Genomic DNA, 17,959 nt, shown 5'->3' with positions numbered 1-17,959 from the left:
TCAGACCCATACTACAAATGGCCAATTTCTATGGGGAAAAACAGCACACATAAAACAAGACCCTTCTCTCTTCCCAGCACAATAACCACGTGGGTAGAAGCTGATGACATTGAAAATTAGACCAAAGCACATCAAGAACGGGAGACCTTGCTCAAAGGATGCAGTGGGCTATGCCATCTTGACCATATAAGCTGTGTAGCCACTATAAAAGCATGGCTTAAGGGGAGCACTGGGATACTGGGGAAGCATGCCCACTTTGCCACCTGACATTACAAGGGATGGGGAGGAAGGGTCTTGAAAGCAGAAGAGGGAGAACAGCAGGCAAGTAGTATCAACAAGAAAGAGCCACAGGGAGAACAGAAGAATTTCCAGCACTGCTTACCAATCAGGTGGAGGGAACGCACAATGCAAGCAAAGAGAACCCTGCGAAGGGCAGCCAGCACCACACAGAGAAGCATGGAGGAAAACGTTCTGCATCTCACGCTTAGCAAGAGAAGCTTCCTGCAGCTAATCTGTATTTGGAGCAGAGGGCAGACACCCAGCTCCGCGCTGGAAGGACACGAAGTGAGAAGGCAGTGCCAACCACGGGCCTGCAGGCTCACAGAAAAGCCATTTCATACTGCAACTCTTTGCTCTACAAGCTTGGCACCAGCTTCATGGATCTCACCCTCTCTCTGTTGCAGAGCGCGCACACACGTGCGCGTTTCTTTGTTCCTTGATTTTTGTTCTTCTCCTTTCAACCAGCTTTCTAGCCAACGCATCAGGTCTGCCCCCCAGCTAACTCCCAAGCGAGCCAGGGAGCTGCCAACAGGACAAGGGCTGCAGGTGAAGAGGCACCTCCTGAGAAGGCCACGCTCAAGGCAGTTTCTGTGCACACCAACCCCCCATATGGGTGGCAAGACAAGGAGTCCTTCTCAGCAAGAACCTGAACAGCTCAGGGCACAAGAGAGAGGCTCAGGGCTGCAGTTCCAGGCAGCAGGCACTCTCACAATGAACACAGAGCTACCTTCAGAGAGTCCAGCTGTCCCACGCCAGTCCTTCAAAGCTAGAGAGCATCACTACCAGCAACACACTTGCTAGGATCAAAGCGGCAGAGGAACACAGGAACTCCCCTCCCTTTCTCTATCCCTGCCTCCCTCCTGCCTGGAAACCTGCATTTTGGTTTCCAGCTCAGCCTGCAAGCAAGCTCTGAGCTCCCCAAGGCTCATTTCCAGAGCCAGGAGGAACAGCAGACAGCTGTGCTGAGACCAAACCTTCCTCTGACTCACAAAGCATCCCAGAGGCCATGACCCATTCGTGGTTCCACTGCTCCTGCCCCCCCCAATGCACCCTGCACCATCAGACAAGACCTGGTACCCTGCAGAGCCAGTTCAGGTGGTAGCAAATGTGCCCCTATGCTTCAGGCTCTATCCAAGCAAGGCCTCCACCTCCTTCTGCGAGGCAGCATGGAGAACAGGCATCGGGCTGGCACACCAGCTGCTCACTGCAGGGGCCATCAGCCAGGGGGGACGGCTGCTGGAGGGCAGCATGGGGCTGCCCAGTGCCCAGCTCGACACAAGGAGGTAGGGCAGGAGCAGCCTGAGGGACTGTCACCAAGGATTGTTCCCCCTCTCCTTGGTTCCCACCCCCTGGAAAGCTGCTGCTAGATTAAAAAAGCCTTTACGGTACTGTCATTCAAAGACACTGAGACAATCTCCATGTTTCCCAAACATTCCCATCATCTTGTTTCATCTATGCACCATAAAAAGCCCCAGGGAAGATCCGGCCCCAGCATCCAGCAAGCCTTATTATCCTTGCCCATCCTTACCCACCGCGGAGCTCTCAGATGCTTTGATATGCAAATCAGCCACAGGATCCATAACCAGCACCGTCTGCAATTAACAGTGCGGGCAGAGTATACTATGCCCAGGGCCTCCTCCAGCACGAAGCAGGCACCCCACGGCTGCGCAGGCTTCCCAGCTGCCTTTCCTGGGAGTGGGAGGTGCCGACTGCAGAGCCCTTGGGTCCCCAGCATATAGCCTCACCCTGGCTGCCAGGATAGAGACAGGTTGCTTACAGAAAGCATTCGGACTGGGGTTGCACCTCGGTATGGATGGGGAGGGTGGCAGAGAAGCCACCGGCGGGACACTGCAGGGCTCCACATGACCCGAGGCACTCCAGCTACCCTGGGCTCAAGGAAAGCGTAATTAGCAACAGACAAAAAGCAGGCCCTCAGCACTGCCAGCTCTCAGGCTTTTATTGCAAATCTCACACTACCTGGGGTTTTCTTAAAGTCCTAGTTCCCAGAATTAAACAATTTCATGATGATATTTTAAATTTTTTACATAAAAAAATCATAGAACTCCCCCCAAGCCAGTTCTAGTCCATTTTAATGCTGAAGAAAGCTAAAAAATATGACTAAGGATATTTTACAAGCCCAGAAAGAAAACAAACCAAGAACAAACAAGAAGCAAAGCACTCAGTATTTTTCTTTTTTTGGCTCAACTCATGGCTTAGGACATTTCAGGATAGTTGCACCACGCTCTGGACAAAGGAGAAGAAAATGGAGCACTGCAAAGCCTCACAGCAATGCCTTGCTGACAAGAAAACCGACACCCTCAGAAAATACAGTAGCTTCAGTTCCTTCCAAGGTTACTGAAGACAGGAACAGACAAAAATAGAGCAAACTTAGTCCAACAAAACATACTCATGAGCCAAACCAGAGTCTCTTCCCAACCCCCTCAAAGGCATCTTCTTTCATGTTTATCTTGCTCCAATAGCATCCAGGTGAGTACTGCAGAAAGGACTTCTCTCCCTGTAAAGACAGTGTATTCCTAGCACTAAAAGGCTTGAGATGAAAAAGACCTTTCCCAGGTAGATGCCAGCTAATTGCAGCCATTAGAAGCAACGTCTTTAATGTTTTGCTATTTCTGGTTTGAACTGAGTCCTCCTGGAGTCGGTTATGAGCTGAGTGGTCGGCTTTCTGTTCTCCCAGAAGCATTAACAGAATAAAAGGCTATTAGGAACCATACAGCACAGGCGTTTGGAGGGGAAGGGTACCAGTCCCTGCAATGCACTTGCAACGGCTTTGTCCCACACCCGGGTGGGGCATCTGCAGAATCATCCAAGAGGTACCTGTGCCGTGCAACCCTTCAGTGGCTTTGTGACTGCTGCCAACGGGATGCTCCTGCCCTGCAGCCCGTGGCTTTCCATGTGTGCTTACTCCAGAGGATGACACAATGGAGCCAGACACTTCCACAGAAACAGACAAATCCAGGAGGGAAGGAGGGACCTCCTCGTGGACTATGCACAACTAAATTAGTCACGCAGAGCGCGCCCTGATGAGCCTTTTGCTTCCAACTCCTACTATCAAGGGAAGGGTGAGGGAGGGAGGTGCCCAGAATCCCAAATTCTCAGAACACCTGGTCTCCATCCAGCGGAAAGCTATCAAACCTGCTACAGGCACCAGCCTGACTGCAGCCACATCACAGATTTTTGGCGTGATGCCTTCAGCAGGTAGCTACATACAGGGCACACTAGGACAGGAGGAAAAAAGCCATGGCTTGCCGATTCGGAGGGACCGGGGACCAAGACAAGAGCAGAAAGAGACTGCTTGGGTACATTACCACAGACACAAGCCCTATCTGACCGCCAGGTTCTCCAGGGACCAACGGGCAGGGCGGTATCAGAAATTCGCCTGCTGTTCCCACCCTTGGAACATCCCTCCCGCTCCCCTGCCGCTCGCCGCCGTGCCCGCAGGAGAGGCAGGGAAGCAGACAGGCGGCTCCCCAAGGCCGAGCACGAACAAAAGCAGCCTCAGCACCGCCGACGGCGATCGCAGGTGAGGCGGGAGCCGGTGCCACCCCGCGGAAGTGGGCCCGGCGACCCCCGGGGTGCAGAAGCCACACCAGCCAGCAGCGGCCGGGCCCAGGGCCGGCGCAGCGGCAGACATGGGAGGCGGGCGAGAGGCCGCGGAGCCCCGAGCCACCCGGCTCCCACGCAGCCCCGGCGGGGAGCACAGGCCGCCCCGTGGGCGCCGCACCCGGGCGCGCCCCCCGCTCCGCCCCAAGATGGCAGGCGGCGCCCCCCGCCCGGGGCCGCCCCCGCTGCCGGGCTCCGCGCGACGGCCGCGCCGCCCGGCCCGCTCCGCCTCAAGAGGGCCTGAGGTCCGGCCGCTGCCCCCCACCCCGGCAAGCGCTGAGGCGGCAAGGAGCCGCGGCCCCAGGCCCACCTGGCCCAGAGGAGCCACGGCCGTCGTGCCCAGCCGCAGCCCCCAGCACCGGCGGCTCGCTTACCCGGTGTCAGGCGCGGACTGGCTCCCCCCAGGCTGCCGCTCCGCTCCGCTTCGCCCCGCCGGGCCGGGCGCTGCGGTGCTGCGCTGCGCCGCGCAGAGAGCGAGCGGCAACCGCCCGAGTGGGCTCGGCTCCGTTCGGCAGCGCTCGGGGCGGGGCACGGGCCGGGCGGGCGGGGCCCTGCGCAGCGGTGGGCGAGGCCCGGCGGCGGGGCTGCGCATGCGCGCGGGCGCTGCGGCCGGAGGGTCCGCGTTTCCCGTCGGAGGTGCGCGGCGGGGGGTGCGGGCCCTGTGCGGGCGGGGGGCGCGGAGGCGGTCCCGGGAGTGGGGGGCAGTGGAGCGAGGTGGGCGGCGGGTGTAGGCAGCCGTGTGGCAGCGGGCGGCTCCGCCCCTGGGCCGCGGTGCCGCCGTCGTGGGGCCTTGGGCCTGCCGGCCGCGGCCGGCCGCGGCCTGCGGGCCGGGCGGCCTGCGGGCGGCCTGGCCCCGCCGCCGAGCCGGGCCGCTCCCGGGGGTGCTGGCGTTCCCCCGGAGCCGGCGCCGATCCCGCACCGGCCTCTCAGCCGAGCTGCTCTGGGCGCGGGCGGCCTTCTCAGCCTTCCCCGGGTACCGGCCCTGCTGCCCGTGCCTCACGGGGAGCCGTCTGCAGGCGTCAGTGGTCCTCTGCGCACGGGACGTTTGAACCCTGGGCATGTGTTGCGGCTCTAAAAAGAGTGAAAAACGCTGGCCTGGAGGCGGCATAGGGACTGAGCTGGAAGCAGCATGGCAGATGGTCACGGCATCTTGGGAAAGCGGCTGGGAGCCGGAGCCCGGATTGTGCAGGGCCTCGAGCCCACATGTCGCTTGCACACAGGGCACTGCAGATGGGGTGGCCGGTGGCATCTTGCCTCTCTGGCAGGCAGCACCCTCTGCCCCCACTGACCTTCGGCCCTGCCCTAGCAGTCTGGCCTGGGGGCAGGAGGAAAACACTGGTCTGACACTCCTGCATGTGTGTCCTTCAGAGCATTTCTTTGCTTCAGGATTCATGTGGGGCTGTACTGCCGGGATGAGGCTTGTGTGGGTATGAGCAGTCATGCAGCAAAGTTAGACCAAAATTCCTGTGTCCTGACAAGCATGGCATTTACTCGTGTGTGTCATGGGGACTCGGGAAGTGTGGGTGCTAGTCTTCCTTTGCTGGTTATTCTCCAAAAAACCTTTGGAGATTCAGTGAGTAAGGAGAGGCATTTTGGGGAGGAAGACAGGATGACAGATTTCTTAAGAGCGTGAAAGTCTTACTCCTTGTAGTAAAAGCAGATGGGCATCCAGCTTTTTTAAAAGCAGGACACAGATGCTCATTTGAGCTGTGCTCACTTGTCTGGTTCAAGAGTTTCTCCAGTCATACCTGGGAGAGTCTAGTTTGGACAGAGAGAAACTGAGTTAAGGGAAGTGTTTGAGTTAGAAGTGAGGTTTATTGCAGCAAAGCTGCAGGTAGCTCTGTCCTGCCTTGCGGCATGAGTATGCCTTTGCAGGTCACGTTTGTCTTAAGCCTGAGTTCTGTCTGTATTGGGCATCCTTTTCTGGTGTAGCTTTATCAGAAAGGCCTGGAGTCACTGTTGTTCTTTGTTCTGTGAACAACCAGTCAGTGGTTACTGACTTCTTTTTTTTAAGGGGTGAGCCACAGCTCCCCTCCTCTTCCTTCTTGTTCATGTCCTTCCTGCCACAGCTCCCCTCAGCATGGTTACTGCTATCTGGTTTGTAATCACACCTTGTTGGTTGGTATTTGGTCACCGGTCACCCAGGTCAGGGCTGGGAAGAGAATCTGGTCTTGTGGCTTGCCACCTATTGTCTTGTTCCTGACACCTCAACACTTTTTGGAAGTAGTAAAGATATATTTGAGAGGTTATAGCAGCATTAAGTTATGGGAGTGTGGGCAGTTCTCTGTTTTCACCTGTAATTCCAGAAGGCAGAGACAAGGAGGGACCTTGCTGGGCTCCACCTCCAGCCCCACAGACCATACCAGCGCAGGCCTTCTGGGTGCTTGCTCTGCTCATCCTTTCCTTTGACCTCGCACAGGAAGGTGTCCTCTCTGTAGCTTAATTTCCTGCTGCTGCACTAGGAATAATCCCTCCTGTTTTAGTACAGTGCTGTGAATGTAAATATATAGAATGTTTTAAGGTGCTCAGATACTAGAACGGTAAGAGCCATAAGTGCCTTAGAGTTGGAACCTGGTTATGTAAAATGTCAAAGGTAAGTTTTCATTAAAGATACTTGGCTCTTTTTATCTGCCTTCGGTGATTGTCATCTGGAAAATGAGGTTAGTGTGTTTTGCTGCAAAATTGTTAACACGTACCTGTAATGAGTTTCTGTTGGTAACTTGGATCAATAAATATTCTGTTTAGTAGCTAATCCTATTCATAAATGGAATTCGTAAAGGCTTAATTCCTCTGTGTGAATCCTTTGCCTTTCTGGCTGTCATTAAGGTACACAAAGCCCTTAATCACATTGTTTCCTTTATGAGGAGAACTGTGAATGTATTGAGTCCTGTAGTTCACAGTTGGCTCTTGTAGCTCGCCCTGACAGACGGTCTATAAATAAACCTGCAGTGGCAGAGTAGGGGTTTAGGTATTTGCATCACATGTAGTATCTTGGATTTATTTCCTGCATTTTAATGATGGATGACAGATGCAGTTCAAATCTTTGTGGTGCCTAGAGCATGTCTGGTTTGGTCTCTTAGAAGAATAAAGGGAATGTTGGCCCCTACTGTTGGACTGTGCAGGTCAGGTTACTACTATTAAAGTGAAGAATATTTTTCTCTTTTATTTTGTATGTTTGACAGCAGGCTTTGGGTAGTAGGCCTCAGCATTTTCTTTGTAACATCCATTGGCTTTTCCTGGGGCCTGTTTGTGTGGATGAGTTACTAGCTGAAAGAAGGAAAAGAAGTAGCTGAATGGTTGTGGAACTACAGATCTTGGGAATACAGGCAGCAGGTGTCATTTCTGAAACTTGTGATTAAAAAGGAAAGTAATACTGGATTACTAGGTAACAGCACTACTTAAAAGTATGTTTACTTTAGGATGCAGGCACGGTAAGAGCGGCACCTTGACAGTTTTTTAGGGTATACACTGATAAACACTTGGTCAGAGCCATTGCACTGGGCTCTTGAGTGTTCAGACACAGACTTTTTTAGTGCTCCCACGGCTGTGTTAATAGTGCAGATTAATACAGACCATTCTTGTGAAGCACATCAGTATTTTTTCTGAAGTGAAAGAGATTCTTTTCTTGTACAAATATCCTGGTGTTTCTCTGGAGATACTGTCAGAGTGTCAATCTGGGTTGGGGTTGGCAGTGAAAGGAGAAGTCCCTGTCTTGTGTTTTGCCACATTCCCTCGCACCAGCATTCATGCACCTGCAGGATGAGTTGGATCAGGGAACTTACCTAGCTGAAAACTGTGACTAATTTACATTAATGCTAGAGCCAGCATAAGGGAGGTGATGGAAATGTGTGTAGGGGGGGCACAGGCCTTCCTTTCTTGGTACTGTGTGCCCTGACGTTGGTTGAAAGTGAGTATGTAATCCTGTTGTTCTTATCTGGAAGATGTCCTTGCTTTTTATCAGCTCCCGGAGGTGGTCTACTCATGTGTTTACGTGTTTGATGGAAATACTGTATGTGGCCTGCTTCTGTTAGCTGGAATGAAATTTTTCCAGAATTCCTCCACTCAAAAACCTCTCAAGATTGCAATAAATATAAGTTAATTCTTTAATCTCAAGGAGAAACATTGAAGGTGGTAGCTGTGGTATGGCACTTGAAAATGGTGCAATGGGTAAATAACTTCCAGAGGTTTGTAACTGGTGAAGAATTTCTTTGTTGTGTGCTGTTGGAATTCGATGTCGGTCTGTTGCATTGAAGGGTGTCAGGCTGAAGGACCCTTGAGAAGGGACTGTTTGCTGCAGCAGGTTATTGCATGCTCAGGCTTATTCAGTGAAGTAGAAATTGGGTCGTTTTAGTGAATATTTGATTAACAAACTCCTCCCCCCTTTTGGAATCTTACTCCAAACCCTGCCTGAGGTCTGTGCTAATTTTTAACAGGTGTGTGGAGCAGAGAGAAGCAAAGCGTCTCTATGATTCTAGTTTTAAGAAATTAGTCTCTCTAGCGATGAGATAGAGAGACTGCTAGAATTTACAGGCAGCAGGGTAGGAACTGGGAGAGAGGTTTCTCTGCATGGTTCTTTATTGCTGCTTTGGTGCAGCTACACATGGCTGACATTGTATCAATAGTTGTCTTTGTGTTGGACCTTTTATTTTAGGATCGTGTCTGCCTAAATACTGCTCTTGCCTAGCATGAACAACTTGGAAATTAATCCTGCTTGAGCAGGAGGTTGGACTAGGTGACCTCCAGAAGTCCCTTCCAAGATAATTCCTCAGTCAGGAGTGTATTAGTGGCTAAGTACTAAGCAGCATTGGTGTTTTGCCTGTCCAGGGTATTGCAGGGTGCACTCGTGTATCAGTTGGGCAATACCAACAGCAGACTTCTGGGAGCTCCTGCAGATTTTCCTGCAGGAAATAACTTGAGGGTTATTATGGGGGTACTCTTCCCATACACCTCCAAGCACTGAAACCTGACAGCCTGAGGAGAGCTGCCTCCAGAAGCAAACTTACGTCACGTGTGTTCCCCATGCCCGTGCTAAGCGCAGCCTCCTCTGAGCCTTTTTAAGGTCTACTGGTGTGAGGCAACATTGGCACTGGGAAGGGGAGAGGTGCCTGCTGCACTGTGGCTGATGGCTGTCATTGCTTTATAGCGACTCGTCAACTTTGGCACCAACTCGGAGCATTTGTGTGGCAGCAGCCAACATGACAAAGAGTGGCCTCTGTGCCCTTTGGAGTTTAGTTTAGTAATTAGCCACTCCACAGAGGGGAAAAACTGAGGCCAGAGGAGATCACAGCCACAGAGGGAGCAAGTTGGGACTGGGTCTGGTTGAGGTGCACCTGGAGATAGGCCCAAACTGTTGGCTAGTTGTTTCTGGAAGGGAGGCTGGCATGTTACGATAGCTGAAGATGTGATTCACCCTTTGTGAACCCACTTGCACCCTTGAATGCTGTACTCCATGCCACAGATGCATTCTTCTCTTCCCTCCACCCTGAACCTTCCTGCTAATTGGAAGCACCCCCCTGTTTACTCAGTTCTTAACAGGATGCTTCATACCAAATAATCAATTTCTTAGCTTGTGACACATCTTAATGTGCCGAGGAATAATTCTTAGGAAAGAAGGGGCTACTGAGTCATCTGGAAAAATAAACAGTTCTTGGGTGCTTAATGCTGTTGATGCTTCTGCTGGTAGTTTTGTAACTTCAAACCTTCACTGTTGCCATAGGGTAGAAACAAATGATGACTCCTCTCAGGAGTGGGGAGTGAGTTCAGGGTTTAGGCAGCACTTTAGGACTCTGACATGCAACCTTAAACACATCTAGCTATGCTGGTCCTGATGTTTTTGTCCTTCTGACAGCAGGCAGAGTGTGCACCTGTGCCTGCCCTGCCACAAACCAGCAGACCTCTCCTATTGGTCTTATGTAGTGGTGAGGATGAGCAGGCCTGTCCTCTCCTGTCACTGAGGCCACCGTGCCTGCCAGGGGAATAGAGACAGGATGACAGTGCCGGCTGGACTCCCCAAAAAGTGTCCAGCAAAGATGACAAAGAGGCCAACTTGCTGCTGCTGCTTGTTTAGGTTTTCTAGGGGGATCCAAGGCCTTGGTGCGATTCTGGAGGAAGTAGGAGCAATACCCACTGGGTTTGAGTTTCACGCAGGGAAACAGTACACCTGAGCGCAGAACAGGACACAGGCTGGCCTCCTTGCCAACGCAGAGTGTGGGCTTACAGCAAGGCAACGTAGTCGAACTTGCTTAGAAATCCTAGGAGCAGCAAGGCCCAGGTAATTGGATCTTGATTGCCAGCAGCGCTGTAACTACCGCAGGGCCTTGTTTTCATCAGGATCACACAGCTAGGTAAGGAGCTGTGACAAAAACACAGCCTTCTTGGAGTCTCCTTTCAGAAAGGGGGCAGTGCAGGGAAGCTCTGAACTCATTTGGAGTTCTTCCACCCTACTGAAAAGTGGCGTTGTTTAGCAAATAGACGTAAGCTTTGGCTGTTGCTGTTCTCTTCTAAACCTGCCTGTACGACAGATGAGATAGTTCACCACGTATCCTGTGCTTTGCTCAGAGAGTGCTGCTACAAAATTGCTGTGGTGCTCATCTCCGGTGCTTCTCATCTTGCTGTCGGGTAACGCTTACTCTCTTGGACGACTGCAGATCCTAAAAATTACATACATCTCCAAGTAAGCAAGCACACTGGGGGAAAATAAAAACAAAAGAGAGAGTGAAGATTTAGCCTGGGCGTTACTTGGTTGTAATAAGAACAGCTGTGGCATTGTCTGTTGGAAGGCACTGTGGGTACTTTTTTCTCCCTAGAGAAGGTAGGTCAGCTTTGTTTTTAAAATAAGAGAATGGCTTTACAGTGTACCGCTACAGTTAGGTCCTAAGCTCATCAGAATTGGCAACGGGAGATAAGAGGTCAGTGTATTTCTGTTTACTTTAGAAAAGGAGAGAAGCAGAGCATGTGTTGGTTATACTGCCACGGTCTAAGCAAGCAGTGTCCCACAGTGGTAGTTGCAGTCAGATGGAAAGCCTTAGCTCTACCTGAGCCAGCCTGAAGGATGACTGGCTGTCTAAGTAAGTGTTGTTTTCTCCCTTCACTTGGATCTGCCAGCATAGCTGCCTGGGTCATTGCTCCATAACCGATGTCTGGTAAAGTGATCCAGGTTCAGATAAGTCTTTGAGGTGGCGTGTGCAAGCTGGTCCTCATCAGTCTGACAGAACGAGGTTAAGGAACTGCTGTAGATGCAGTTAGGGAAGAAGGTGTGGTAAACTCAGAGGTTACCCTTGTAACCTCGCTCTGCTGCAGTTGGGGTGGTGGTTCAGTTTGGGTTGAGCGAGCACCGTAAAGTTACAGGGAACTGTTTCTTGTGGGCAGCCTTAATGCGGTGAGTTTGGCAGAGGTATGATGCTGATCTCTAAACACAGGCTGCTGAACTCCTCGTGTATGCTGAGAGGGAGCACGCCCTCACCAGTGGTGCTTTGTCTTGTTTCTTGTCTGGCAAATGGTTTCTTGAAACTGATGCCAATCTGCAGAGTATTTCTGGCTTTTTGCTTGGTTTATAGGTAGCATTGGTAACTTTTACAAGTAACTGTGGTAGCTTTTACTGGTCACTGCAGCCTTTAAACTAATTCACATCTGAAATTCTCATACCTGCTTGTTGTTACATAATTCACCGTGCATGCAGAAGAGCCCTTACCTCTTTGTGCAAGAAGCTACTGAATCCAGCTTTGTAGTACACGCATCTGAATTATACTGTCTCCTGAATTCAGGTAGGGGTTGTTGATCTGCTTTGTAGCGTGTTGTGGATGCTGTTACCACTCCATGTGCTGTGGATTGCAGTGTTTAAAATGGTGCTGAGGCTCTAGTGTGTGATTCACATAAGGCAAAGGAAGCAAAACAAATTCTGACCATTTTCCGGAGCATAATTCTCTCTTTTTCTTATGCAGGGTGGGTTACCAGAATCCAAATGGCTCTCTTGAATAGACGATTGGGTCTATCCTTAACCCATCTAAGTGGTACAGTGATCCAGCGACATTTCAGGTAATTTTCAAATCTTGCTTTTGCTTTTCTTTTCTTGATAGAGTTTCCTGATTGGAAGAGATGCTGTTAAGTAGGTCAACATAAGTTATGGTATTTGTAATACAAAAATTATAGTATAATTTAAAAAGATATCTCAGTTGTCCCTTCACGGGTTGTAAAGTGAACCCAAACATGCGCAGTTCTCTGGCAGTCTGAACTCTGCATTTTCACATGCGTGTAAGGAGGCTTTTAGGCCTTTGAGGGCAATGCTAGGGCCTGCAAGCAGAAGTTGAAAGTGCTTGTGTTTCTCAGCCAAGTGCAAAAAATTGTCAGCCAGCCCCTGCGGATGCAGAGCCAATTACATGTTTAAAATGATTCCAGAGTTCATTATTTCAGTTATATAGTACAAAAGTAACCTGAAAAATTACTTCCTTGTACCTTAACAGAGTCTATTTTGTTATTTTTCTTTAGGTCCTTGTTCCAGGCTCAAGGCACTTAAAGCTTCTTAAGTTCATGGACCTCATTTTACAGTGCCTTGTGCAAAGCTTAGAGCGTAATCCCACAGTACACTTGGTGCAAGTGTGGGGAATCTCTAGCATGTAACTCTTTGAAGGGTCAGGGCTTCAGTTTAAAGGATGAGAATAGCCATTCCCATGACTGTGGTCTAGAGAGGGGCTTAAGACAATGCTCAGGGCTAGGTTGTGTGGTATTCCCAGGAGCTTCTGGAGGAGGTGTCTAAGTCTTACCAGCTTTCTCTGTAAATGGGCTGCATGAGAGCATCAGCCAGTAGACATATAAAGTATATATATACACTGACAATGAGAGGGAGGCAAAGTCCACAGAGGCGTGCAGTGCTACTGCAGGATGTCGCCAGTCTGAATGGGGAAACCTTTCCTTTGCGGTGGGCCCGCTTTGGATGTGGTGGTGTTTTGCTCCACGATTCTGGTAGAAATGAAGAAACAAGGGGAAAGAAAAAGGCCTCCTTGTACAGTTACTCTTGGCTAGTGGTACCTGGGCAATCGCACTTAACAGTTGTTTGGTACTGCTGCGTTGTGGATTTGGTCCTGCCTAGGTTCCCCCTTCTCCTTCCTGTGACAATACTCTTGTCCCTTTCCAGCCTCCTCCCTTCTGCCTTCCCTGCTGTGCAGCTGCAGCCGGCAGGCAAAGGATAGGGAGTGTAGTATACCACAGTCCCTCCCTGCCAGGGGATGGGACAGGAGGGGGTGGCTGCTTGCAGAGGTGAGTGACTTTCTGAGAGAGAGGAGGGATGTCTTCTTGTAGGGGAAAGCTGGGGTAGGCCTCTGCTGTGGGAAACAAATCTTGAAAGTCAGCACGACCTCTGGAGCAGTTAGACTAACGCAGACTGACCCAGCCAGCCTTCCCTTACTGTGTGTAAAGATGTCTGCTTCAATTGATGTCCATTCACACCATGTTTGATAAGCAGGAGATGGCTTGCTTTTCTAGGTGGCATTGCAAATACAGGCCCTTCATCTTCAAGAAGGGCTGATGGTCCCCATTGGCCTTTATTTACTGTACATGCTTCTGCTCTGCAAAACAAAATGGACAGTTAGGTTGACTCCATATGCTGTCTATTTGAGTAGTTCAGCTGACGCCAGCTTTGCATTCCTGCAGCTGTCTGGCCAGCATGTTTCTAGTGCCATACTGCAAAGCAGTTGTTTAGCAGTACAAAGGATCTTCCTGCTTTTCCAATGGTCTGTGTTTGAGCATCCTTTGAAAAGAAGTGACAAATCACTTGCATTTGAGCTTACTGGATAAAAGAATAGCCGTTTCTGTAAGGGAGGTTGAATTGTTTCTGTTTATTCCTGGTGTTCCCAAACATAATCAGTCTCAGATCTAACAACTTAGTATTGCACAGTTAATTTTTGTTGTTTCTTACTTCTGACAATCCCACAGAACAAACAGGTACAGAAGAGATGGTGTCTCTCTGGGTTCCTCCCACATGAGGAAGGTGGTGATCTGTTAGATTCTGGGTGGTGGCAGCTTAGCACAGCCACAGCAGGACCTCAGAGGTTTCGCTGAGAGTGGAATAAGATGGGAGACCCTCACAGACTTCACTGAAAAGAAGATAGTTCAGAAAAGTCCTTATTGCTGGGGACCGTGTACAAGATTGAAAGAGCCCAACTTGAGTCTTAGGTTCCTGTAGGCTGTTTGTAGCAGAAGCAAGCACATTTTTTTACTTATAAATTAAACTTTAATGGAATAACCTGCAGTTACTAAAAAGCCCAGTAAATGCAAGCTGCTCTTCACGTCGTCTTTTTGTCATGTTTCAAAGTAGAACAGTTTTGTAGTTTCAAAGTAGAAACGTTTTGTGTTTGACATTTAGCGAAGAGTGTGCAAAGTCCAGAGTAGCATCTGGCTTTCAAAGAGCACATTGAATGCAGTCAGTGTGTCACCCATATGGTAGATATTTGTTGCTGACAACTTCCAAGTGGTTTGTGTAATGGCAAGTTCCTGTGCTGGGTTTGCCCTTGCTCCCCAAGGGTTATTGAGGGGATCTATCTCTCATTCTTTCCTGTCTTTTGCTAGTATCACTGGAGCATGCCGAGCAATACAGAAACTCACCCGCGTGCGAGTGGTGGACAACAGTGCCTTGGGGAACACGGCGTACCACAGGCCACCAAAATGTATCCACGTGTATAACAAGACCGGAGTTGGCAAAGTAGGAGATACAATCCTTCTGGCTATCAAAGGAGAAAAGAAGAAGGCTTTAATTGTAGGGCACAAGATGCCTGGCCCCACCATGACACCTAGATTTGATTCCAACAATGTGGTACTGATAGAAGACAACGGAAATCCAATAGGGACTAGAATAAAAACACCAATACCCTGTATCCTGCGACAGAGAGAAGGAAAGGTCTCCAAAGTGTTGGCCATTGCCCGCAACTTTGTGTGAAAGCTAAGAAAGGTCTCCGGCAATCCTGTTTATATCCTTTCATACAGTATCTGTTCCATGGTCCTAGAAAATGGTGAAATGTGAAAAAATTGAGGTTCATCAAGAGTCTCTCTTCCCATTTAAGAGTTAGAATCAACTAATTTCTATGTTGAAATACCTTGTTTTTCTCCAAAAGGAGGTTGGTTTATTTCACAGAACAACTGCAGTGTGTTTGGGAAATGGTCCTTTGCTCTTACTGCTACGGTGGTGTTAATTTTGTCTCTCATCATTAAAATGAGAACATGAAAACCCTTCTTGTTTTGTACCACTTATGCTCTCTTTTCCCTACTTCTGCCTTTTCCAGTTCCTCAGGAGCAAGAGACAAAGCACAGTCCCTGGCCCAATGACACTGGGGTCTGCAAAACAGATTCACATGTAATGGAGTAGGAGAGAGAGACAATGAGTTATTGGTGCCTTGGGCACATTCAATAGAAGGATTAGTTTTTACATTTTTACCTAAGAAAAGTCTTTAGGAGGAATCAGAATTGGGAGAGCATGATGGCCTTCAACTTCACTGGTGTGTGGTTGAAGAGGGTATGACAGAGAAGGGGGAAAAAGAGGTAGGAAGGGGAGGTGAATGGGGTAGGTTTGAGGTGCAGTGTATGCTCTCCACCTGACCAACCTCAGGAAATCGTGTTCTCTGAGTATGCAAAGGCTGGGTTCAGATGTAACGGTCCAGAGAAAGAAGCTTCCTTCTGGACTGCTTTTCGGGACTGTTTCAGACGTGATGTTTGTTGGCGAGACTGGCTGTTGTCCAGCTTCCTAAGCTTGGCACAGGAGTGGGCAAATGCTACTGTATTGATTTCAGGGCCAGCTGTGATCCAGGAGCCAAACAACTGCCTTTATATGGAGCTGAGAAGAGAAACTTGGTGCTCGTGGCAAGTAAAGGGTCATTGGGGCAGAGTGCTCCTAGAAATAGCTGCGCTGGGGAAGCTGGGGAAGAGGGTGCGGGGGATGCAGCCAGCGGGAGTCTGGCCAGCTTCAGGCCCTTCAGCCGATGGCACAGGTCTGGTGGCAGTGGCGGCTGGCTGTACCTTGTCCTTTCACCTCCCCTCCCTGTTGTGCTGGGAAAGCTCTTTACCTTGGCCTTGCATTGCTGTCCCTATGTGAAGGTCTGAAGACCGAAGTGCTGAGCTGTTCCACATTTTTAACCAGTTAACCCTGACGTGTTATCTGCCCCATGCTCCCCACTGTGGAATTCACCTTGCCCATGGAAGAGGTGAGCCCTGGATCCCCTTGTACTCCATTACTCCAGGTAACGTAGATAAGATGATACTTCAAATTTAAATTCGGTCTCAACATTTAATAGCACTGTCCCACATAGTGAAGCTTCCTGGTGAACTGGAGGGGCCCAAGCCTATGTGCTACCCAGTTCTGTGGGAAAGCAGAATCAGCTGCTGCTAGCAGCATGATCCTTGTTTGCTGCTGCCCATGGGCCAGTGGATGTTGGGTCCGTTGCTTGGAGCCCTCCTGAGCCCCATGGGCATTGCCTTTAAGCTCTCAGCCTGCTTCCTTCACAGGTGTCTGCCCACTGGCATAGCAGAGAGCGGACGCTTGCCTCGCTGATGTCAGTCTTTCAGTCCCTCTGAGCACAGGTGGCTTCCAGGAGGAACTTTCCATGCTGGGAGGTGATGTTCATGCCATTTTGCTAAGCAGGACGGTGAACAACCTACACGTGTCAATCTCGGCACGTGTGCGGGATGAGCGTGCCGGGCTTGCCACCCCGCTGTGGGGATTGCCTCCGTGGTGCAGGGGCATGGCACAGCCTGACTGCTCAGGCACTATTCACTGCCTGGTTTTTCTCTGGTTGAACTTGCTCCCAAGGCTCTTTTTTTTTTTTTTTTTTTTGTGATGAGGAGCGCTGTTCTATGAGCGGCTTCTTCTGCTGTCATCAGATAAATCTTCACAGCCCACTTGAGGTGGGATTTTTAGCCATTGCAGAGCTCATCCTGATAGCATGTTTTCAAGTATTTCAAGTAGAAAAAGGGCATATGCATTTATGCCACTTAATGGCTCTGCAGCCTTGCTTTAGAAAACCTGCCACAACCTTTGAAAAGTCCCCCAAACCTGATAAACACATAAACAAATACCTTTATATTTTTTTTAATAAACAAATCATAAGTCAGTTGACATGTCCGTCATGGCCTTCCTGCAGACAGAAGGAGCTCGGACTTCCTCGATGGAAATCCTTTTGAGAACCGAAGAGGAAGATGGCTTCCACTAACACAGGGCCAGAAAATACGCTTTGAAATGGCACTTGTATGGGCTATTTCGGCTTTGCGCAAAGGCTGTGGGTGTGGTGCAAGTGGGGTGCATCCCAAGCTGAATACCTCGGTCCCAGCTAGCCTGGTTTATAACTCATCTAAAGGGCTGCTTTACTGTGAGGTTTTTGCTTGGCAACAGCTCCAGCCTTGAAGCATCTCCCAGTAGGACCTGGGGGCCTGCAAACAATCCTTGTTTTTCTTGTCCTGACCGTAAGGGCTATGAGTCTCTCATGGGATGCTCAGACCCTGCTGTTTGGATATTAAATATTTCACAGCATATTTGCTAATAACTTTGCAGCGTTTTGCTGGGGAAGAGGTCGTGGGGAGAGGGCACGAGGAAGCGGGCAAGACAATGCAGCATACTTGAGATTAAAATGTGAAGCGATGCTTTATTTCAAGTAAACTGATATGTGGAACTAAATCCTTAACCTTGGAGCTTAATAAGCAGACGTGCAGACAGCTAAGCTAAGCATATCCCATAGAGTGTCTCCTGCAGTTTTTACTCATCCTTCTCTAACGAGGAACGAAGCGTCGGCAGAAATCCCTGGCCCATAGTGACAGCTCTGTGCTTGGCAAATTCCAGGCGCTGCCTGTAGCAGCATCTCTCTGAGGGGACAGGGCCTGGTTCATGGATGAGCCCTTAGCCTGTCCCGCTGACGTTGGCCCTGCCATGGCTGTGGGCTGGTCAGCCCCTGAGCGCCCCGGCACTGCTCCAGCAGCAGAGCCCGAGCAGGCAGGAGCCAATGGATGGTGCTTTGCTGGTGGCCCAGGCTGATGTCTGTTCTACGGGCTCACTCGTCTTTTCCTTCAAACAGGCCCTGTATTCCAG

At 50.1% G+C, this 17,959-nt stretch overlaps 2 protein-coding genes across 4 annotated transcripts in view; one reads left to right on the top strand and one right to left on the bottom strand.

Annotated features, from left to right (window-relative positions):
- Nucleotides 1–4,424, bottom strand: part of TMEM63B (transmembrane protein 63B) — a 48,936-nt gene extending 44,512 nt beyond the window's left edge. For both annotated transcript variants that reach the window (XM_055725682.1, XM_055725683.1), the window contains exon 1: nucleotides 4,275–4,424. The gene's annotated coding sequence lies outside the window, so the exon portion shown is untranslated. The remainder of the gene's footprint in view (nucleotides 1–4,274) is intronic.
- A 30-nt stretch (nucleotides 4,425–4,454) lies between these two features.
- Nucleotides 4,455–15,120, top strand: MRPL14 (mitochondrial ribosomal protein L14). Of its 2 annotated transcripts, none has more exons than XM_055725685.1 (3): nucleotides 4,455–4,536; nucleotides 11,841–11,934; nucleotides 14,461–15,120. In XM_055725685.1, exons 1-3 carry the CDS (start codon nucleotides 4,491–4,493, stop codon nucleotides 14,825–14,827), a joined length of 507 nt encoding a protein of 168 aa, XP_055581660.1. In that variant the 5' UTR covers nucleotides 4,455–4,490; the 3' UTR covers nucleotides 14,828–15,120. The 2 variants fall into 2 exon arrangements, with proteins under 2 accessions (XP_055581660.1, XP_055581659.1); XM_055725684.1 differs by lacking the exon at nucleotides 4,455–4,536 and adding an exon at nucleotides 11,558–11,663.
- Nucleotides 15,121–17,959: the final 2,839 nt, after the last annotated feature.

This window comes from Falco cherrug, chromosome 13, assembly GCF_023634085.1.
Source record: "Falco cherrug isolate bFalChe1 chromosome 13, bFalChe1.pri, whole genome shotgun sequence".
In the NCBI taxonomy this organism is placed as follows: Eukaryota; Metazoa; Chordata; class Aves; order Falconiformes; family Falconidae; genus Falco; species Falco cherrug.
The sequence above is the reverse complement of the archived record's forward strand: the minus strand, read 5'-3'. Positions and strand labels throughout refer to the sequence as shown.